Source organism: Gavia stellata, chromosome Z, assembly GCF_030936135.1.
Source record: "Gavia stellata isolate bGavSte3 chromosome Z, bGavSte3.hap2, whole genome shotgun sequence".
In the NCBI taxonomy this organism is placed as follows: Eukaryota; Metazoa; Chordata; class Aves; order Gaviiformes; family Gaviidae; genus Gavia; species Gavia stellata.
Window position 1 is genome coordinate 56,194,506 of NC_082637.1, and position 23,923 is coordinate 56,218,428.

Consider the following 23,923-nt stretch of genomic DNA (forward strand, 5'->3'; position numbering starts at 1 on the left):
AGACATAGATGTTTACAAGAAAACTATGAAAGCCATAAGCCGAAGCTGTCATTGCTGGGAGGGTTTGAGGGGGAGGAGTGATTCCAAGAAGCATTTCGCATAGGGAGTATTGTCTAAGTCGAAAGTCAGAAGGCTCATGTTTCTCTATACTATAATGACTAGTGGACTGACTGCAAAAATAAGCCTCAGACCAGTCATCAAAGATTGTATTTCTGTAATAAAATATTTCAAGTGTGTAATAAAAAAAATCAAGCCTCTGTGTCATTAGCATGACAGACTGCCCATTGTTGGTAAGGCTTATAGGGAACAAAGCTTGTTTGTCCTTCTCATATTATGCTCATTTACAAAGCCTCCAACTTGGGGGTCGCTGCTGCCCACTCCTCGGCTGCCTGATTCATTCTCTGACAGCATGCATAGAACAGCATCCTCTAATCTTAGAAGTACTTGTGTATTTATGCTTAGTGGTGCTTAATTCCTGTGCAAGGAAGGGAACTACAGGTCAACTCTTCAGCTGCAGTTGATGATGAGGTGTGAGAGATGCTTAAATCCTTTCCTCTGTAGGACATTTCCTCCAGTGACTCTGGGAACCTAAGAAGACGGTAGGAGTGGATGTCAGATATAAGCACACCTCCAAATCTGAAAGCACCGCCTTCATACATGTATTACTCTAATTAGCAGGAAGGCTAATTACCTGATGAGCTAATAATTGAAAACATTTGTAATACGTCCTCTGTTCCAGCTCTGGCCTGGATCTGAATCCCCGTGAATCAGTGGTGCAGACAGATGCAGCTCTGCAGCTCATTGTTTCCCCAGTGGGAAGAACTGTATGCTCCCTGTTGCGTGATGTGGGCTCTGCTGAAGTCTGCAGCTCCCTCATCCCCTCTCACGCTGGTGTGATGTCCTGCTTCCACACACGCTTTCCACTGCTGCCTGATGGGTTTGAAACAGGCTTCAGGAGGTGATCTTCCACTACTAGCATACAAATAGGAGCTGTGGTATAGATTTTGTTCTAATGCTGGTCATGCAGAGTATGTATGTCTGTATTTGGCTTCAGATGTTTGAATCTGTTTAGAGAGCATTTGCCAAAGTCCTTTCACTTCAAGCTTCTTTAAAACAACCCTCACAAGGAGTGACTGTTAGTGTTGTCTGATCTGAAATTAGGCATGTGCTGAACCCTGGGGGAGGGAGACTTGCTTAAGATGACAGGGTGGTTACAGAGGTGCCTGCAAGTCAGTGTCTTGGTTAAAGACAAGGTAGGACACTAAGATTTTGCTCAGGTAGTGCTGTGTGCTCATGCCAACAGGCTTTGTAGCTTAGTCACTTCTTGATGAGATGGGAGGTAATCCCTCGTAACAGGACTGTTTGTCCAGGAGTTTGAGCAGTGGATCCTGTTCTCTGCTTGGAGCTCCAGAAGAGCTCTCTGACAGAGAGAGGGGAAGGTGTTATCAGTAGGGAACAGCCCACCCTTGCTTCATGTGGCAACTTTTCTGGCCACACCACACTAACTGGTGGTGTGAGGGAGTTCAGCACAGGCAACTGTCATGCTGTATGGGTGCAGCTGTTCTATGGCCACTTTCAGCAAGCCCTGAGCAGTGAAATCTACGTGCAAGCACACACATACCTTAACATAATCAATTTTGCAGGCAGGTGCCAGGTGCCCTCTCCTTCCCAGCATTTGTTACATCTCTGTCCAGCAATGTCACCAAGGTCTTCAACACTCATGATAAGGCAGAGTACAAATTAGAACAGAGAGTCAAAGACCTTGGTGACGGAACTTCCAAGAGCATGACATGCCTGCTGGGATTGCCACCTGCAGTAGGTTTGGCTCACTGCTCTCAGATGCTGGATTTGCAACTGGCCTCAATGCCATTTTAGCAGAGGATACAGTGTTTGCAGGAAACAAGCTTTCCTCCTGTTTTGAAAGGTGGCCATACAGCTTGCTGTTGGCTCTGAGGCACACTTTATTTCTTCCTTCTCTCTACAGGGCTTCCAAATACTTTGTTCTGCAGTGCCATGGGCTAATAAATCAACAGGTAAAATTAAAGCCGCCTTCTTTGGTTGCTAACAGTTGCACATATAAGCCAGTCTAGCTGGTGTTTACTTCATTGCTCTTAGTTTTCAGTGATCCCAAAGAGCATGTTTCTGTTTTTCTTGAAACCAACCCAACTAAACAAAAATGGAGCAATGAAATAGGCAGCGGGAAACAAACATGGCCTAAGAAATTGCATCACATCTCAGGCTATTACTCCACATGTGCCCTGCCTTTCCCAGTTGTTTGCTGGATCATCATTGTTCATGATGTAGGAGAAACATCAGCTGGGTGTCATCCTCTGCTGATGTTGCACCCGGCTGCACAGACAGATGTTGAGACTGAAGGAGTTTGCAGCCTGTCTGGTCAGTCCTAATAGTGCTACTTTTATTTTAAGAGGTAAAGGATGATGGAGGTCTTGGGCTGAAAAGCAGCCTTGGGAGAGGCTTTCTGGTGGCGTGTTTCCTGCTGTATGATTATCAGGGTGCTCAGGGAAGCAGGATGTTGTACATTATCTGCTAGATGACATTAAGGTGATAGCTAACTCCCTCCTCAGTGTCTTCTCCCTAACAAAAATTACCCCACACCCTCAAGCTAAACATTTGAATTGATACTTATACCTGCCTATCTCTCCCTAATTAAGCTGGTTTCCTCCCTGACTTCCCTTGGGAAGAATCCTAGTAAAAACCAGCCAGGCTAGAATGAGGACTAACAAACCATATGTCCAGGTGGCCTTCACCCCCGGAAACACCTGCAGACACCAACTGTGGCAGAGTGGCATTCCCGCTATCGCATGGTTGCAGGTAAATACACAGCTGGGTTCTCTGATACTGTGCTCCATCATGACGCACAGGTCCTTGCCTTTCCTTTAGGCTGGGGAAGAGGTTGCCAAAAATGCTGCCCTGTGGTATCAGTAGAGAGATCTTGACTCATAGGGGCGGGTAGGAAGGCTGCTTTACCTTTGTGTTTTCAGTACGGGTTACTCTGTGTTAGCCCTCAGCAGAACTCCGCAGGGCATTCCTGCCTGCTGCTGCCTCCCAGCCCAAAGCATCCAGCCAGGAAGGGGAGCCCAGGCCTGCGTGGGGAACCAGTGTGTTTTCTGCTTTGGTCAGATGCAATCTGTCAGGATGGAGCAAGTGGAACAAGCCGCCTGTATTGGGTACTTGGATTGCACAAAGGGTTTTGTAGTGTGCCTTGTTGATTGGGCAGTTAGGAGATTCAGGTACACATGGTAGTTTCCCACAGTCGCCTAATAAATTTTTTCTTCAAATCATTGGATCTATGAGCAGGTACAGACCTGAGTGTCCTTAGATTTTTTTATTTTTTTTTTGGTAAGTGAATGGAAGTTGTGCAGGCAACTGCAGATGTTCTGGAAAAACCTTTCCAAAACATTCTTGGAAGGGCACTTTGTCCACTAATTGTAGTAAGGGACTTAAAGTTTCTGTGTGAATCCAATAGGTCCATTACTTTTTCTGTCCTAAACTGAAACTGGGAGGCTGACAGTCAAGAGATTGGCATAGGTAGGGAAGACTTTCTATGGCAGTGTGGGTCCCAAGTTGTGTGTTGGGCAGTTAGCTATGCAGCTTTTATTAGTGAAGTGGCATGAAGTTTGCTGAATTACGCATTTGCACAGTTACCACTTTCAATAGAGTCTACTGCTACTTTCCTTAATATTTTGAAGCCAGAGATGAGATTAAAGTAATAAAGCGATATTGATAGAGATTTAGGCACAAAGGTCTGCTGCAGCATTAAATCTGTTACCAGGAAAACCATACTTGTTTCCCATGGGGCTGTCCATGAACTTTCAGAGGTTTATTTGTCTGTAACAGCACAGTTACTACATGATTCGCTTAGAGGTTGAGGTGGGTATACAGATACAGCATAATGTGCATCACTGTCTTCTGATTCTGCAGAACTGGGCTTTGGTGCCTGGTTTTGGTCTGAACTTCCCTTCTGCTGAGGTGCTTTTGAAGTGAGAGGTTTAAAATTATGCCAGCTTGGATTTTAGGTGTGTATGGAGGTGGGAGGGAAAGACTGAAGCTCCTTTGAAAGTGGAATTGAAAAAACCCATGGAGTGTTATGTTAAATATGGCCTTGCTGTAGTGTCTGCTCGATACTAGGTGACAGGAGCTTGAGAAAAACATTTCTGAGAATTCTATCACAGAAGACTGTATGAGCCCTGTTAAAAACACATGAGGAGAATCACAAGTATGTCAGCATTGGTCTGCACTGGTGAAGGGCTGCACTGGCGTTTTGGTTGCTTTAAGACCAGCTAACCTGATCATGCCAGCTAATGGTTTGACTGCATGCAGGGAAGCCAACAGTGCCCATATCTACAATTAGCAACACAGCTATTCCAACAGATACCAAATTACTGTACCTTAAAGGCACCGTCTTTATCTTGCTGTTAACTTGTCTCTAAAAAGACAACAAGAATTGCTTACTGTGCTTGTCACCGTATAAGTAATGTTGGCATGTTCTGCAGAAGCACGACAGTATTAAAAAGTTCTGGTGCTTTCTTTAGTCTCCTAACAGTCTTCAGCCTCATCTGTCAACAATTACTTTTATTTTGAATCAGCGAATAAAATGGAGAGTGTTAAGTAAAACAATTACACCTTTCACACTCTCCTATTATCTCCCTCTTTTTGTATGCAACCTTATCAGTACAGCTTGCTAATACCAGCATTATGTTGCCAAAAACTTATGCTCAGTGTTAACTTCAATTTGCATTTATTTCTATGTTTTCCACTCTGACACAATTTCTGGATTTGTTCTTGGTAACTTCTCATCTCAGAATCTCAGTAAATTGCCTGATTTGTGGAAGACTGCATTTGGTTTACTTAAGCTACAGTCTGAGGTTGGTTGAGAGACCAGGACAGAGACTTCTCACACTGAGCTTGGTGTGAGTAGACCCCTAGGAAATTTGTAGCACTTTCATCTGGTAAAGAGTTCAGCTTTCTCAGGGTATTTCCGTGGGGCTGAGCTCTCATGAGAGTGGCTGTTATGAAATTGCCACAGTTGGAAAAAGCCCTGTTCACTTCTGTGTCCAACTTGGTACTGAGGCTAGAGTGCCTAATTTGGATCTGATCTGCCGTGTCTCTCAAGTTACTATTCAGCTTTGGAGCCTTCTCTAGTAATAATAAATTTCATCTTCAGTGTGCCTTACGAACACTATTACCTAATTTTTACAGCATTGCTGTGAGCTAAATAAATAAACACCTGTCAAGGAACTGGAGCCCTCATTCTGAAACACAGTAGGATGTGGCAGTTTTCAGTGTAGTCAGGATGCAATAAAAGGTGGTGGCTTTGAAATATTGTTGAAGTTGAATCAAAGTTCATTTTCACCCAGACAAGAGGATAGAGCACTGCTTGACCAAATTTTTTTGAAAATCCATGAGTTCAATTTTTGTAGGCAACCTTTTTAATGGGAAACAGATGCTGTTCCATTTAAGTACTTTTAGTCATAAAATAAGTGAGTGTTAATACCAGGATTCTGGCTAAAATCAAACAATGTATCCTACCTCCTGGTGCTAAATGTCTTTGTAGTTTCAACAAACTGCCACATTCTGCACTTCCAACCCTAGAGTTTTTTGTGTTGCTGTGTTTTATCAAGTAGTGGTTGTGCCTTGTTTGAGATGCATTTTTAGTTCTGGTTACAGGTTTTATGCTTGTATCGTACTTTGCATATGTTTTGTTTCCAAAGTCTGGAAAAATCCTTTGAAATTAAATGCAAAAGTTGCAGAATAAAAAAAAATACATATTTTTGTGTATTAATTGAGTGTTAATAATTAACTGAGTTGTTAAAACTACTTATTGCTTATGCCTGTGTGGCATGAGATCCTCAGCTGATGAAAAATTGGTGTTGCTCCTCTATTAGCTGAAGATCTTGCCCTAGCTTTTTTTGTGCTGACCTGGCAGTACTAAGCTATATGTGGAGAGTCAGGCTGATCTGTGACACATCCCTCTAAACAGCCAAAGTTTCCTTCCCCTTTTAATTTAGTTTTAAGGATGGTGCAGTAAAAGACCCTTTCAAGGGATTTTAAATAAAGACCCTTTCCTGTGGGGTGGGATTTTTTCCGCTCCCTGAACCTTTCTGTTCTTCTTAAGGTGTATTTTAGAGGCAAATACTACCTGAGTTAGTCCTTAGATGCATTTTTGGTTGACACTGGCAGAAGGTTTGTGTGACTACAGACAGCCATAACTTAATAAGCATAAACTATTACATCTCAGGTGGTCCTTTCCTTGTAGTTCTCCATCTATTTTAACAAGGGCAGCTGAAACATAACTGGACCATACCTGAGGCTGGCTGAGCATGCATGTACGCCAGAAGGGGATTTGCTGATGGGGCAAGGACAGTGTACTGTAAAGGCAGCAGTATCTCAAGTCTGAGTGCTTGTTCTGACTTGTGTCAACCAGCTGCTTAGGAAAGCAGCAGCTGTTGTCTACCTAAAAAAATGCTGCTTCAGACCATTAGTGCTTTGCCACTTGAGACAAGATGCAGACATGAAAGCGCATTGTCCCAACAAGTTACCTCATAGCAAAGGCACAGCTGTGGGATGACATGGTCAGCAGCCATCAGATATCCCTGCTCACCGATGTTATCACCCTGCTCTGTTCACATACTTGCCCACTGCCCAGCAGGTGGGGAAAAGTGTGCTGTGAAGCCAGAAAACAGAAATCAGGACAATAGAGTAGCCCTTTAAGACCACAAGTGTCTTTACCTGTCTGGTCCTGTTCCTTCCTTTTTCACATTATCTCTTGGTGCTATCTGAAGAAAGTGCAAATTTTACCAGTGCATCCATATAAATAATGCACAAGACCTTTCCAGCAGTACACACTCAGTTTTCTTCAAGTTAACTGCACTGCTTTGGGACTCTGGTACACAGGACCAGGCTCCTAAAGCAACAAGAGGCACTACTGTTTTCTGTGTCTACTAGTAATGTTCCTGTCCTCCATGTAAAACACAGTGGACACTGGTATTGGTGCAAGTACTCCAAGGTGTCTTTTCAGCCAGCAAGTTATGTCAGTACTGAAGCAAAGGAATGGTTAGTATATTGACAGTCCAGAAGAACATCAACCTGAAGGATGAGCTCCTCAGACTGCCAAGGCAGGTCTCTTGAGAGCATCCAAATGTGAACAGCAATATAGTGTTGCACTTAGGATACAAGAGTCATGATCTCTAGCCAAGACTTTGTGGGAATTTGGGCAATCCATATCTACTAAGCATCTGCTTTCCAGTCTTTCCCAAAGACTGAGTTCTATTTTGAAGTGCTGTTGCTCAACAGTCTGATTTATACTAGTGAAGGGGCTGAATGGTTGCAAAGGTTGCCCTAAACTAGGTAGAGAAAACATAATGTCTTGTTTTAGTGCTGAAGCTTGATTCTTTTTTTCCTTCCCTTCCTTTGGACTTGAGTCTCAAAAGCAAAACAAAACTACTATCCGTAAGGATAACTTTCCAACAACCAACTAAATTGAAACATAGGGAGCAATCATGGGAGGTTGCAATAATTTAGATGTAGGTGTGTTTTCAGCATAAGTAGACAGTGTTTCTGCTTAAATGAATTGGACTATAATTGGCTTATCCTTGTTAATCTTTAGCAATTTTTGCTACCTCCTGCTAGATGAGTGGTATTAGGACTTAGCACTAAATCCAGAAGTGACAGGTCTTCCTGAAAGGAGGGGAAGCAGGAGCCTCTGTGATCTGCTGACTGCAGACTTGATATCTTGTTAAACTTTGAGAGTCAGGTTCCCTGAATATTGTGACAAGTGAGGGGAAGGGAGCCGTGGCAGGGTGAGGCTTCACACCCAAGGGAGGGGTGGCTTTTTCTCTTCTCAGCAGCCTTTCTATACAAGGCTAAACAGATCTAAGTACAGGACAGTCAGGCCGCTTTGATCCTGGGCAGCTCTGCCTGCCATTTTGCTTGAGGTTCATCATTACCCTTGCCATTTTCATGGGGGAAGCTTTTCAAACTGGATAGCTGGTGCTGTGATAAGTTTCAAGTAGCGTGATACTGCTGGGGTGGTTCTGCCTGCTTGTTTTGGGGCTTCAAAACAGTTCTGATGTAAGCGTCTTTTGTTTCCATTTGAACCAGGAGTCTCCCAGATGCTTGTTCACAGAGCCAGCTCATGAAAACACTCTGCTGCTAGCAATGGTCATTTGATTAAAATGTCCAGTCCTTTTTCCTGTGACTTGAATTTCCACTGAATTTAAGGTCACTTGTTCAAGTACAAGGGATTTGGGACAGGGTCCTCCTTCGTCACAGCTCATACTTTTAACTTACGCTTAGCTCCATGCTTTTTAACAGCATAATGCCATTCCTTGTATGTTCACACCAGTGTTTGCCATTAGAATAGTGGTATGTGGCATGTGGCTGTATGTGACCATGGCATTTGGCTTCCAATCTGTCTATTGATTTTTTTAAAATGTTTTTTACTGTGTCTGAATTGATGTTTTGAAACGTCTAAAATCTGCATATTACCTAGGGCATAATGGTCCTAGTGCAGTCAAAATTCCAATCTTAACAGCAAACCCTTACTTTCTGTCTCTTTAGAAGCATTTCTCTTTCTCTGAGCTGGATTTGAACTTTAGAGACCACCTCCATAGCCTGTACCAGCCCTAAATGTGTTCTGTATACCACTCCTGAAAATAATTTTGTTGTAATAGTAAAGTATTTTATCTGGTCAGATCTGACGTCTATCATCTCTGCGGCTGACAAGCCAATTCAAAGGCTGAGAAATTTGCAGTTTGTCCTTATTTTGTGGAAATTAGCAGGAGAATTTTCAACCAGTTATATCTGCCATGCAATTTGGAGCTCTGCTTGGGATTTGCTTCGTAAAGGAATACAGTGAAGATACTTAGGATGTTTCCTTTAAGCCTGCTTGATTTTTTGCACTGATAGAAGCCTGAATAATTTTTTTTCTTTCATTGGCAAGCTGTATTTCACAGTTGTCTGTGCTGATAACAGAATTTGGCTTGCAACAGGGAAGATGTGAGAATATCTCTTCTGTGGTGTTACACAGGGCCCAGGGAGGTGGTTGGGTGCGTCCCTTTATAGACAGAAGCTCTGCAGGCTGCGTTTGCTGGCAGGACTGCTGGTGACCAGCCTGTGGTTTTTGCTTCTGTGCCTTGTGTCTTTGCTTTCTGATGCAGTGTCTTTCCAGTGTCATGTGTGTCATACAGGAGGGGGGGCTGATGACATTTGGGACTTAAAGTACTACCCAAAGAGAGGTATGAGCCTTGTGTTTGCTGCTGAGTTTCCATGCAGGTTGGAGGTGGGATCTCAGCTGGTTTGAATGGGCTCTGCATCCTTGAAGCCAACATACCCCCAGTGAACGCTAACTGAGGACTGGTCTCTTGTGCGTGCACCAACAGGTGGTGTCAGCTGTGCTTTTTGCCGTGATGATTGTGCTGGCCACTATTTTTAAAGATCTTCTAAGGAAAAATAGTGACTTGTAGAGGAATGGAGATGGTCCCAGTGTCTGCAGTCTCAAGATGAGAGGGAAGTCCTGGGCCTGTCGCACATTTCTCTTTCTCTCAGGAGAGGTCCTAGCTGCTGGAGATGGACAGCAGGCTGCCTCCTCTCTACTCACATCAGCACTTGACATGACAAAGATATGAAGATGACGAGCTCTGGTTAAGTGGGTGCTCACTTGGGTATTATCTAATGTCTGCAGAAGCAGCACTGCTACATGTCTGGGCACAGAGCAGAGAGCTGTCACGTTACATAAAAACAGGTCAAGCCATAGCTGCAGAAGGAACAGCACTTCAACTGCGAGCAAATTAGGCTTGTATTTTCACACTAGCTGATCCTGCACAACAGGCCTGCTGAGCTGCTTGATTTCTTGTCAGCAAATCAGGGTTCAGCTGTCCAACTTATTCAGAGGACAGTTTTAGCTCCTGCCAGTATCAATAGGCATACAGGCAGCTCTGAGAGCTATTCCCACCACACAGGGCAAAGAGTGCCTTGCAGGAAAGTATTTGCTTTAAAAAAAATAAAAACCTTAAAAAAATGTTATTTTATTATGCTTTCTGGATGTGTTGTCTAAAGTTAAGAATATAATGAGGGCAGATGAAAATTTGCTGCCTTGCCAAGCCTAGCACTGGCCCATCTGAAAGGTTTGCTTTTCACGTTGTAGATCAGGGTCATCGGCTCAGTAGGGTACAATGCTCTAACAGGCTTGAACATTAGGAGATTGCTGTTTCCTCTGGATCGTTGTCAATTCACAAGTAATTCAGTCTTCAGTTCTACTGTTGAACTTGTTTGAAAGCCCATTTTTATTTTTATGGGAAGTAGCTTCAGACACCTTTTGTCTATGAATCACAGTGATGGGTAATGAGCGTGAAAATCAGTTGAGGTATTCAATTGCACCTGTCATGTATTCCTGAGGAATAATTTGCAGGTAATTAATTGAAAAATTAATACAAAATTCTGTTGTATGAGCTAATTCTGAGGCTGCACTTGGTTTGCCTGCCCTGGTCCTCTCACCGTGTGAGGGCTTGCTGAATGCTAAGGCAGGTTTCTAGCCAGAGTCCTTGTAGTGGTCACATGTGCTACCAGTAAATGCTTTCAGCTGCTGGAGCTTCAGCTCTTGGTCTCAGCTTCAGCCCCTTCATGTGCTTGTGTCTTGCAAAAACTCTGGTGAACAAGCGATGCCCTGGGTGAAGCAGGCCTGTGTGACCAGGGAGCCTCGTGACCTTGTCCTCTGGTCATGCCTGGGTGCTGTGGAGCGGTGTTACACAGGCTTGACAGCCACCTGTGCAATCAGGCTGGTGTGGGGGACTGAGTTACTGCCTTTGTGTGACAGCGCTACGGATGTGCCGCACACCCACCTCCCTTGCCATCTTACCTGAGTGGGGAACTGGGAGCTGTGAATCTGAACTCTGTGCAGGGAGAAGAAAATGCCTTATTTGCTCACTTGCCACTCTTCCTTGCTTTGCTCCTTCTGTTAACTGGTGGAGACAAGTGCCTCTGACTGTGTTGTGCTGGGAACCCACTTGTCTGTCTTGTTTCATTCGGGCACTTGTGGAAACCTGCTGACTCTAAAGAACGAAGCTAAAGCTTCTCATGCCCCATCCTGTCTCACTATTTCATCTTGCTGTGTTATGCCTTAATGCTGCTGTTATGAAAATGATTGGGTTGCCCTATGAGCAGTCTCTGTGATGAGAAATAAAGGGTCATCATAATTTAACACCAGCTTCTCTGTTGCCTTGATGCTAGGCTGTGAGGAATACAGGCTTAGCCAAAGGCTAGTAAATCCTCCAACCGCAATGGATATACAGAAAATAACGTAATTGTTTTCTGCCTTGTGTGTTCCATCAGCAGGGAGTGAAATCCCCTGAAGATAAATAGTCGTGTTTGTAGATAGGACACACTGCCCTACTTTCCTCTTAGCTTCTGAATTAACTTATGGCATGTGAAGCTGGGAAGTAAACATTGTATGTGACTGTCACATTGTTTTCACTGAGTTTGTTAGTTTTAAACTGGCTGAAAATCTGGTTTATTGTAGATTATGGGCACAAACCCTTTGGGCAGGAACCCCACAAATTGAAGTCAGATCTGGTGAGCTTTGTGCTTTATGGTGGATTGAGATACAGTGAAATACCACTTGCATGCCTTTTATTTTTAGAAGGCAGCATTCAGGATATGAAAACCATAGCCACAATTTCCATGGGGTTTTGTTTTTCTACCCTATTGTTTACTTTTAAGAGGCACTGCACCATTAAGTTTCTGGAGGAAGGTATGAGCCTTCTGTTCTTCCAAGTAAAGCAAGAAAGAATGGGAGAGAAGTTTGAGAATAGCCCGCACAGGCTTTTTCGTCCCACTTGCCTGGGGATCTTCCCAGTATTGCTGGAAATGGTCACCACTTACTGTGGTACCTGTCGTGGTCATACTTGTAGTAAGATCAACAAATTAAAACTGGTTTCTGGCTGTAGTTTCTCTTCCTCTTTCCTGCATTGAGCCATCTTTTGAGCTTGTGAAAGTAACTGGGAAAGTAACTGGGGATGTGTTTCTAGAATGAGGACACTAAACTTCTGGCAGTGAAGAACGTATGGACCATGGACACTTTCTTCACTGTGCAATCAGTGCTTCAGTTCTGATCTGCATGGAACGGAGACCCCACATAGCACTGACTTGCTATTTTATATGATGAACACTTTTTGTTTTGCTGTTTGATTTAACAAGTAGTGTAGCAAGCATGGAGGTTCTGTTTTTCTTTGATAATTCATGTAGATGTCTTGAGCTCCTTGAGCAGGTTTTTTTTTTTTCCATTGTCACAATGATTTGATTCTCAAGCAAGGAATGACCAGCCTAGGTCTGTGCTCAGGCGTGAAGGTGCTGGAAAAGGTTGAGCTGTCAGGAAAATGTACATCTTAAAAAGATTTAAAACAGTGTGTTATTCCCGTAGAAGATGCTCTGCAATCTAAAAATCATGAGATTCTTGTTTCCATGCCCAGAATTCAGCCCCCAAGGTTGATTTGAACTGTGTGGAAACAAAGGACAGCTGTGCCTTTCATGAAGTCAGTATCTGAGAAATGCTGCCACGTGCAATTGTCTAATCCTGACCTGTGACTTCAGAGAGGAAGGGTGGTTTTGTGGTTAAGGCACAAGACCTCCAGCACTGGGTGCTCTCAGTTCTGCTGGAGGCTTTCTTACGTGACCGTAGGGAGGACCTTTCTCCCTGCCCCGCTTGGGAAATGGACTTCTCCTGCTTGTTGCATGTGGATGGGGACTGTCTCCTGTTTTGCTGCCGTACAGTGCCCGAGCTGGAGCTAGGCAGAACAAAAGCATTCCAGCCCCACTGGGCCTGCTGGCACTGGAGGTTATCTGAATGGTTTATAAGCAAAGCCTCTGTTTATGTTCTCTGCTGTTTTGCTGTTGCTCCTTTGGGGTCAGGACTGAAACTGTAAAAGTAGTCTACCATGAGGACAAGCTACCTCATATTTCTTCTGCAGACATGCATCCCACCACTGAATCAGTGAGATGATTCACATCAGATCTGACTGTCTTTGAGCGTGGTTGCTCAATCTGACATCAAGTTCATCTCCGCATTTGTGCCTAGAGCTTGTCTCCGTTGCTGGGGCCCAAGGTTTCAACCAGGAGGCGGTACCCTGTGGTGAGGGGAGCCTGCAGGACTCTGGCTCCCCTGGTTTTCTGTTGAAGTTGAAGGGGAGAGGGAAGGAAAGGCTGCACATCCACATCCGTGAAAGTATATGGAGATATTTCTCCCAGATGTGCTGTCCAGATGCTGCAGCTGCATTGCTCTGTGCCAGCCAGCTTGCAATAGCTGACCATACCAATGCTCTTGGTCAGTCTCAATTGTGAGAAAAGATGTGTGAGTTAAATCACGTTTTAGCTGACATATTTTGCCTCACATATTTTGCCTCACATTTTTTGAGTAACTTGATACTGTTCCTGAGCTTTTATGGCAGGAAAATATTGCAGTAGTAGGCCTCTGGTTGTAAAATGTGTTCTTCCACTCCAAATGTTTGCATTATTAGGTAACCTGGTATACGCCTTCAAAAGACTTGCCTGTTTCTTTTGTTTTCTGTTTCTGGAGGAGTTCTTTTAACTAATGCTCTTGTATTTCCTCAGGCCCTAGTGGGCAAGCAGTCTTGGAGGAGAAATGGCAGTTTTCAAGAGGAAACCTCTATTAACGCTGGTCTTTTTGAAGTATCCAGTGTAGGAATTTAGACTGATTGTAGTGTTTGGTGCTTTTCTGTGGTTTCACGTGTAAGTCATTACACATGCCTCCATGATTGAGGGGGATTGCGTAAGACACTGAGCCACAAGTGCTGGAAGTAGGACCAGATAGGGTGGGGGAGAAAATACATGGTAAGAAAGGCTGGCTATATGCTTAGGACACTGCAGCAGGACCATGGTGTTGGGATTCAGTCCCTCGGTCTCTCAGAGCTTCCATATGTGGTCTTGGGCAGACAAGGGTTATGACCAGTGAGTGTGGGTTCATGACCAGCCAGCTGGAAGCCAAGCATTGTCCCACAAGTGGTTTCGGTAACTCTATGTTCTGTTCCCTTCGTGTTTTCTCCAAATGATGATGGAAACATCTTCAGACATTTGTAGAAGTTGCCTTGGGAGGCAGCTTTGATTTGCAGCAAATTCTAGTGCTGAGCAAGTCTGAAAATGCTCAGCATGACAAAAAGGCAGGGGAGAAATGCCCTGTTAATCCTGGGGTGCTTAATTACAGCCATGGAAGAGGGCAGACTTTGTTACTCCATCATGATTACAGACAGGCCAGCAGGAATCTCAATGAAGTTCGGGTTGCTTTCCTGCAATTACCTGTAGAATATGTCCCCAGCCAAGAAAATCCTGCTCCATATGGAAAAAAGCCCCCAAACCAAACCCACAAACAAAAGAGCCTAGGCAAACCCAAAAGCAAAACAATGATGAGGAAACAGAAAAGTAGGAGAATTATTGCTTGGTTACATTTTTTTAAAAGGTGTGTGGCCCTTTAAGAGGAGCTTGAAAATTACTTTAAACTGGGACAGATTAAATGAAAAAGCTTGCAAACATCTGATCTGTGCATGCCAGTGTGCCTTCAGCCAGCTACCCCTCTGTCCATCTGAGTTTGCGAACTGTTGATGACCTCACCAAAAAATAAACGAACTGCAGAAGCGTTCAGGGAGTTCAGCGCATTTAGGAAGTAACCAAGGAATCAGGGTGGAGGGAATTTTTCCTCCAGTTGTGGTGAAGCAGGGTGCTTTAGCCTCTGCTGGAGAAAAAAAAAGGACATTTTTATGTTAATGCAGGAGCCGGCTCTTTTCCAGCCTTTCCCCGGGCTGGGAGAGGGGATGGTGGTTGATTTTTGGTGACAGGGTGCAGTGGGGCGTTTGCATGGCATGGTCAAAACCAGTATATTGCTGACTAGTCCTGCTGGGGGGGAGAGAGGAGGGCAAGGGAGAAACTTTCGTCCCAAAGTAACCTCTGCGTAGCCTCAGCAGAGGAGGGTGATTTACTTTTTCAGTGGAACAAAAAGGCAACAGGGAATTTGTAACTGGATATGTAGACGAGAGAGCAATGACCGTCAGTAACCCCGCGTGCTTACTGCAGCAAGAGCAGAGCGCGTGGCTTCCTCCCCTCGCCAGCTGCTCTGCCAAGCTCGGGCCCTGGGAAGCAGAAGTGGCACCGGGACCGCCAGCCTCCCTGTTACCGCCGGTGGCACCCTGAGTGCCCAGCATGCTTTTTCCTGAGGGTTGGGCTTTCCTGAGGGTATCGCCTGCTGAGCTAAGCAAAAAACACGAACAAGGGGGAAAAAAATGTTCTGTTACAGCTGTTCCCTGTAGGAGGGGGAAGGTACAAATTCTTGGGGCTCCCTTGCATTACTTTCCCTTTAGAGTTCGTTGTTTTCCACTGTTTGCCATGGGCTGTGGCATCCTCTCTTCCTAGAATAGAAAAGCAGTGTGACACCTAGCTGGTTGACTTGGCTTAGCCTGGAAATCTTCACCCTGGTAAATCCCATGGGACTTGCTCTCTCAGCTGCTCCTGGCATAGCTGCTTTTCTCATTGCTGCTTATTTAAGCATAGTAAAGATAGAATTGTCCTCTCTCTCTTAAAAAACCAAAACAAGAACAACAACAACAAAAAACCAAAAACACAACCCAAAACAGTGTGAGGGTCAGTTGCTTAAGCTCCAGGTTTGTGAACTTAAATAGCGTACATGGATTATAATTTCCAGATGGTTCCCCTCTGCTGTGATGGAGATACAAATTTGTTTTAAAGCCAAGAGCTGAAACACCAATGGCTTCAGAAGGTGAAGCTTTAAAAAGCATTTGCAGGAATTTTGCTGAGTGGTTAAGATTGCTTCCTAGATCTGTGTGTGATTCTGTATCATATCTCTGTGTGTGCACATGTCAGACTTTGAAACTTACGGTAGAGTACATCTACTATTACCATAATTAAATACAGGCTAGTAAATCCCTCAGTGGTCCATGCACCAGCTCAGTCCTGTGTTCAGTAACAACACAGAGATTAAGTGAAGCTGACTCTTTGTACAAGGCTAATGCTGGAGTAGGTTTCACCCTAGATCAGGGAAGTAGCTTGGTGTGCCTTGCTTCTTCTGTGTGTATATGTGCAAATTGAGCTGAAGTAATGATGTTACAGGGAGTTGTTTTTAAAGGTTCTTTATTTTTTTTGAGATCAAGACATCATGGATTGGCATCTCTGAAAGCTGCCAAGTTTCAGAGCACTTTGCCAGCAGCTCCTCTTTTCCCTTTGTGCTATGGTTTGTGTAATTCCTTCTCCCCCACTTGTCAGCTTTGCTTTTCCTGTTCAGAGCTCTCACGTTGAGTTTCCTTTTGGCTTTGCCCTGACCAGAATGTTGCTTGTTTTGTCACTTTCCAGAATTGAAACTTCGGGATTTCCTGGTTGACAACGAGACGTTCTCAGACTTCCTCCATCATAATGTGTCCATGCCATCATCTGCAGTAGAGGAGCTACTGGATGCAGAGGTCAACCTCCAGCAGGTAAAGAGCACTTTCAACCACTAATATAATGCTTGGCTATTGTTTGTTTAACTGTAGTGCCAAGATCCACAGTGCAGGACCCCTCTATGCTACTGTTGTACAAACACAGAGAAAAATGTAATCCCTGCTTCTCTCTTCCCTCTTGCTCTCAATTTACTGTCTTATTTGGTTGTAAGCTGTAAAAGGACTCTGATACTCACACACAAATGTTTTGATCTGCATAAGAAAATAGCCTAGTACCCTTCAGGCTAAACTGAATTTCTTCTTTTCTGGTTGTTTTTTTTTTTTTACTCAAGTAAAACATTAATTAGGTTGCTAGTGCTTTCGAATTGTTTGATTAGAAGTAAAAACAGGGTGGTTGTTTGGTCACTCAGCATGGACTGGAGCAGGGTTTCTGAGTATTGCTCTGCCTTAGTTTCCTGTGCAGCGGAAGGAGGCGTGCTTTTTGGTCTGTGGCCAACTCTTCAAGACAGACAGTGAGCTTGTACATTATGTAGTACAACAGAGTCCTGATCTCAAATAACTCCTGAGTGCTCCCATGATTGCCTTCATAAACATAAGCAGCAGTGACAGGGGGGAGCCCTTGTTTTGGGATTGCTGTCTGCCATTGTCAAGCTCAGAATATGTTTTTTTGCTAGGCTGGATGAATTAGTTCACCGTTATACTCTCTAATGCAGAATTCAGAACTGGTTGCTTCAGACTTCAAAGGAAGACCTGTTCTCTTAAGATAGTGCAAAAGGAGTTGCCTCCCAACTCCAGATCAGATCTTTTCTTTGACCTGGAGTTAATTAATAGTCCTTTCAGACTTAATTTTCATGTAGTTACAGATGCTGTCCCCCTTCGCACACATTGTCTTGTTCTAGTGTGTTCTAGTGCAATAATTAATCCTACAAGTTAAAAAAAGTGTAAAAAAAATTTCTTTCCCATTTTAGGCTGCAAGTTTTGTTTTACTTGAAACTAATTTGCCAGAAATTCATGCTAGATTAAAAGAGAATTGTGCTATGGATGGAAGGATAACCAGAAGGCTTCAGCAACAGCAACATAGTCATTCTCCCTAAGCTGATGGAAAGGCAGAATAATTTCCAAAGGGGCAAAAAGCTAGTTCTGACCTTGTGTCATGTGACTGCTGTATTATATCAGTTGTAGATGGCAAAGCCAGCGGAAGGAGAAGAAAAGCTTAGCTTTTATCTATGTAACGCATCTGAAGGGTGAAGGGGTAATCAGTCAGCTAGTTCTTGCTTGAATGCTTTTGTTCTTGTTTGTAGAATTCTTGTGCTGATTCTGCCAGGACACTGGGAGTGATGTGTTCTAGTCTTAACAGCAGTTTGTGGTCTGGGATGGCAGGAAGAGCAACAGGGCAGTAAGCTGCAGAGGAGGGCAGTGGCCCACCAAATCTTTCTTTGAGCACTTCTCTAATACAGACAATAACTGAGAGGCAGAGCTCTCTTCCTGCAGGGTGGCTTTATGTAACTCACAAAATGGACCCCTTTGATTTTGCTGGAGATCTAGGGTGGAGATCTGACCTCACTGAGCTGTATAGTGCCTGCAGTATTAACAGGCAATAGTTGTTTGGCCTCTGACTGTAGGAGTGGGTCACAGCTTTGTTCACAAGGTCATATGGGAGGGCCTATTTAGAGTACGCAAACCTCTCGCAGTGAATACAGCCTTCTCCTGCAGTCTGTTAGTGTCCTGTGGTTGTTCAACAAGCCCAGAAGTTATGACTTGCAAGCAAGTAAGGAACTGAGATCACCAGGGAAATGGGACTGTTGTTCACTGGTGTTACTGTAGTGACAGGACTCCAACATGGCCAAGCAGAGTTGTGTATCCAGTATACTGAATGCAATGCAAATACATAAAAATGGCCAAAGCCTTGTCTTGATGGGCATGTTGCTTTCTGGGGCAGAGTGGCTCAACCTTGCATTTCTCCGATGGTGGCATGTGTGCTCAGAAGGGTGTGGGGTTTGGAAAGAGCCTGGATCAGCAGTGGGCAGGGAGCTATCTAGTCAAGTCTATTATGCTGCTGTTGTCCAGGCGTGGCCAGACAGCTGTAACATGGCTTGGATGGCAGGAGTAGGTCCTATCCCTGTGAAAAGTTGCAGGGGCACAGTGAGGTCCTGGGCCAGGGCTGCAGTGTGACGCATTGAATGGCAGTGAGGAGTAAATAGTGATAGCCAGGGCGTACACTGCCTGGAACAAATCTCCCTGTTTCATACAGCAGAGACAGTCCCAGGAGAGAACGATGTGACCTGTGAGCACAAAACAGTCACCTGTGACTGCTTTCAGACATGAACGTGGCATTTTGAGAGTCCTTAGGGGACTTAACCTGTCATTTAGAATATACTTGCCTGTTAAAGACACCATGGGTTCAGATGACTTGAAATGGTCGCAGAGAATTGGTTTGATGTGACTGTTGGTGTTTTAGTTTGGGGCGGGTAGGCAGGGCCTTTGTTCTAGGGTCACATGCTGTGGACCCTGCTGTGTTTGGGAAGAGCAGCTTTTCTCCAAAAGAGCTTAAAATCCGAGTGAAAAAAAGGTGGACAGACACAGGGGATGGTGAAAGGATTGTTCACCTTCACTTTTTTGAGTGAGCATCGAGGCACTGGGAGACACTGGTTTTCTGTAAGTCCAGCCAGGGAAGCTGCTTTGGATTGATCCCAGGTCTCCCTGAGTGTCATTCCAGTGCCATGGGAATATCCCCTCTTCAGCATGGCTGCAATGGTGGTAGTATCTCTACTGGCAAAAAAACCCACCCAAACTTTTCAAAAGGCCAGCCTTTTTGATGCAAGAGCTATCCCATTTATTCAGCTGAGTGTGCCACATGGAAACATCCTATTTTTGGCATATGGATGCAGACCAAAGTTAAAGGTTTGCACAAGTGTTGCGTTATAAATCTCTTCCCTCTCCTATCAGTTCCATCTGCTTGTTTTCTGAACATAGCACGCTTTTTTCCCCCTGGATTGTTGATGCCCTTTTAGTTTTGAAAGACGAGAAAATTTTCAGACTTGCCAGCATGATTCAGGAACTGTTAACTCTTCTGGGATGTAGATCAATTCTCTTTAGTTGTTGCTCGTGGTTGGGCAATGCACACTGGGTATTACAAAAGAACAGAAAAAAGCAATGAAGTGTAAAGCTGTTGTTCACTGTGCATTTGCAATACAATTGTTCCCTATGCCCAGCCCCAAGGCAAACAAAATTCTTTCCAATGGAAGACTCTGGATTTCCCTTGTGTTTATCACGTTTAGGAAGTGTGCACCTGTTTGACATGTACCTGTTTGTTGTTCAGCAAGCCTAAATCCTGTAACTTAAAAGAAACTAGGCCATCAAGTCTGAAAGGGACTGGTGATAATTCAGAGGGATTTTATGCATTTCTTTCATGAATAAGTGGTTGCTTGTAGATTAGGAAACATTATTGATGAGCAAACCATCACCTTAAGTAAAATACACCTGTGAAAGGAGAATCTAGGATCTTATCTCTTGTTTGTTGCAGCCAGTAAGATAACTTTTTTCACTGATACATTATCTGCCCCAAAACACTGCAAATGTTTCTCTCAGCAGTTAGTAAAGAGATACTTCAGAGCTAAGGGAGAAGGTGATCCTGATCCAGAACAGTACAGAAAATGTGTCTGGCAGATATATCTAAGGAGTTTGGGACATAGGTCTTTTGCCCTTGACATACATTTGCCAGACTTGTGTCTGGTCACAAGGCTTGTTTTGTCTCTGTGGCTCAGTTCCCAGAAGATTGAAGATTGGGCAATGAGTGTACCCTTGGTTGGAGGAGATGGCTGCTGTGGAGGACAGGATCACTGCTGCTCTGTGCATGTGTGTGGAGAAGTGGAGAGAGACCTGCCTCCCACAGGACTTCTCGCCCATGTACTCACCAGGGAAACATGTTTTTCTTGGAATCGAGTTGTGCTTGGGTCAGGACCATGCAAATTGTAGATAAAAATGCTCTCTTACCTCTATCTGGAAATGTTATGAATGGTTAGTTTTGTCTAGGTGATAACCAATTTTGTGCTGTGAATCTTACACAAAGGGAGACTTACATGCTTTCCCCACTTTTCCAGGTCATTGTGTCTGGTTACCGAATGCGACTGCGAGATCTCTGCAATAGCTCAGCACTGTCTGAATTTCTTACAATCCAAAATCAGACAGTGGCCATGGACTCTGAAGCCTTCATTTGCACCTTGCCAAAGGAAAAACTGCATGCAGCTGAACAAGCCTTCCGTGCTAATGTGAATCCTTTGAAGCCCCTTCAGGTGAGTCCACTGGTCCCACCTGTGAGAGGCTATCATTGACACAGTGACACTTTCTAGGGCTTTCAGTCTAGGAATTCATCCCTGCATTTCGGGAGTGAACTGTTCATTGGCAGTAAGAAAGAAGAAAAATGGTCTTTATCACTGAAGTGTGAACAACATCACTTTTTCCTGTCATTCTTACCCTTCCTGTTGCAGTGTGGTACTTGCGGAGAATAAATGTGTGTGATCTGCAGTTCAGTTTGTCAAGAGGGAAATATTTATGCTGTGTAGTAACAAACAGGCACTTAGTTGTCCCTGTGTTTTGGTCAGATGTTGTGTCTTAGCTGGAATGAGCCCAGATGTTAGACTGGTCTGTGCTGAGTGCTAAAACCATCACCCTCTGCCCTTACCATGGGGCAGAAGCTTCTAGGCAGTGGCAAGCCACAACCTTTGAGCAGGTTTAATTCATACAAAGAAGAGTCAAGTTTTAACGCCCTGTTTCAAAGATTGACCAGCTGTGAATGGGTTTTAGAGCAAGAATTCAATGAATTTCAGGAAAATACGTTATTTAGGGGTGATTGGAGACTGGAGCAAACTTAGCTGTTTATCCAGGAAACCCCAGTGATGCTTTCTTATAGGTCTGCAATATCTGGTAAAATACAAAAGTTTGAGGAAGTTAGTGCTGGAAATACCAGTAGAGAGAAGTGACTACAGAATCCATTCTGTTACCCACTAAAACAAACACTTTATTGTCTGCTGTGGAAGAAACACACACTTCGGCTGCGTGAGTTTCCAGATTTGATGAACCTTTCAGGACTGAAAGTCATGTACCACTTGCTTGGCTTTGTCCCAGGTCAAAGAGGATCATTATCAAGTACTGGAATCATATTACTCTTCTGCATGGTACATAGTGGTCAGTTACTTCCCCCCACAGCTCATCTTCTGTTTTCTTCGTGTCCTCTGTCTGCATTTCTTTCTTTCATGCTGGAAGAGCAAGATAATCATAAGTGTTAAGAGATGAGGTAACAGCACTAAAATTGTCACCATAACAAAGATGGGCTGTTTGAAAAGGAATGGCTATAAGCAGTTTCTTGTGTTCAGGTAGATCTATATGCATGCATTTACTTTAAATCATTCAGAGATGCTAGAATTTTGGGGACCGAAGGGGATGAAAATAGCCAGCTGTAGTACAGCTCAGTATTGGTCTTCTGGGCCCTCTAGAGACTCAGTCTTGCTTTTCTCATTTATGAAAGTCTCTACAACTTAGCTGACAGAAGTGGGTACTGAGTGTATCTGTGTTGTTACATCTATATTGTTTGCTGGTGAAAGAAAGCAGTCATAAACCACTCTGTGCCACTTGGCAACAGCAAAGTAGATTAAGACATTATGTGCAATTTTGGGGGACTTCTGAGAAGCAGGCTCATGGTCTTGGCTTCAGAGGAAGAAAAGCTCAACTCCAGAAGCCAGCAGTTCTAAACCTGCTGTGTATTGTACGCTGTTTTGTAAAGGTCCACAGTTTTCCTCAGAAAAATGTCACAGGCTACCCTCTTGTTAAGCTGCTGTAGTGCATTACTGAGTGAAATAAAAACCAACTGACTTCAGTGCGGCCAGGCAAAATGAATAAATTAACGCTAGGATCACAACCCACACGTTTGAAACTTAGTGTCTTCAAAGGCTAAAAAGTGCCTTGACCTGCAGTAACATCTTTGAACAGAGAGTGAACTTTCTGTTCATGAACAAAGGAGGCTTTGGACATAGCTTATCATTAAAGGCACTGTGGATCAAATCTTGGACATGCACACCGAAGCTAGCATGCACCTTATCTACTACAGAGCCTGTAAACCGATGCCAACAATTTGCCCAGAAAATTATTTTTAATTTTTTTGCTTAATCCCCTTGATGTACTTCATAGCATGGCATTTCAGTAAGTAAAAGTAAGGGCCAAATCAAATGCAGGTACAACAGCAATTCAGAGGCAGGTTTTTGGCTCATGTAATGGGACCTGGGCTTCACTGGTTGCAGTGTGCTGTGATGTATGGACAAGCAGCATCTTAATATGATTAGGTCAATACAATTAGGGTGAAAAGGACTTGCAACAGTGTGCAAGAACTGTGTAAATTCAACACCAAGGGCTTGAATAGTGAAATAGGAAGTTTTGCTACTCAAGTATCTGGGCAGTATGGTGGCTATAGTTTTCTGAACTACCTTAATCCCGAAGACTCAGGCCAGCGTCCACCTGCTTGTTCACGCCCCTGTGCATTCCTGTTTTGTTGTTCCGTCTGCAAGACAATGCAGTAAATTACATCACGGAATTGATCCGGATTAAAAGTGACTGACCTGGTTGTGTGCTTACAAACATTTGTGCTGAAATGTGAAGGGGAGGATGCAAGACTGAGAACTCAGTGGTCAAGGCGTGTGTGTGTGTGGGCTGAGATCTTGAGGTCAACACCTGCTTCTGCTGGCTTAAATTGTGTGTGTATTTGCAACCTGAGGGAAACTATAAGTGTTTTGGGTAACTCAGAGCAAAACAGCAACTGTTAGTAAATTATGGACAGAGCACAGTTTTAAAAAGGAAATTGAAGTGCATGCATGGTGAAATGTATGAGCTCTAAATGACATAGCACTGCTAAGGAAGTTTTTTTAAAAAGAAAGGCAAAAAATAAACACTTTCCTTTACATACCTGCTCATCAGTTCTATCCAGAACAGCTTGAATGTTGCCCAAAGTGCAATAGTACAGTTAAGACAAAGGAGGACTTCTAATTAAAATTTCCCACTAGGATTTCTAGCTCTGCCACTGATACTTTGTATGACTTCAATTTAGACTGCTGTGTAGGATGAGAAAACAGACCGAAGCCTATAGAGGCACGGTAGGGAGGTTAAAGTGTATCTCCTTATTCTTCCTTATGTAAGAACCTATTTGGGGCAGGCTGTTTGGATCAAAACCCAGCAGAATATCTGGGAGTGATCACAGGGCGCCAAGGCAGAGGATCAGCTTTCCTTCTTGAATGAGTATTCACTCCATCAGAAGCAACAAGTGTTTCAAAAAGTCAGATTCCCTTTTCCAGGACCCACGTCTTAATCTTCATCCATTCTCTGAAGCCTTTTGGCCAATGATAAGTACTGTGGGGCTTAGGACATCTTGTACAAGCCCGTTCTGGACATATCTTCTCTTCTTGAGG

At 43.9% G+C, this 23,923-nt stretch overlaps 1 protein-coding gene across 2 annotated transcripts in view; it reads left to right on the top strand.

Moving 5' to 3' along the window:
* The window catches only part of ABCA1 (ATP binding cassette subfamily A member 1), a 79,313-nt gene that overhangs the window by 12,703 nt on the left and 42,687 nt on the right, over positions 1 to 23,923 (top strand). For both annotated transcript variants that reach the window (XM_059834142.1, XM_009811835.2), the window contains exons 5-6: positions 16,387 to 16,508; positions 20,573 to 20,764. In XM_059834142.1, the coding sequence (XP_059690125.1) occupies positions 16,387 to 16,508; positions 20,573 to 20,764 (314 nt within the window). The remainder of the gene's footprint in view (positions 1 to 16,386; positions 16,509 to 20,572; positions 20,765 to 23,923) is intronic.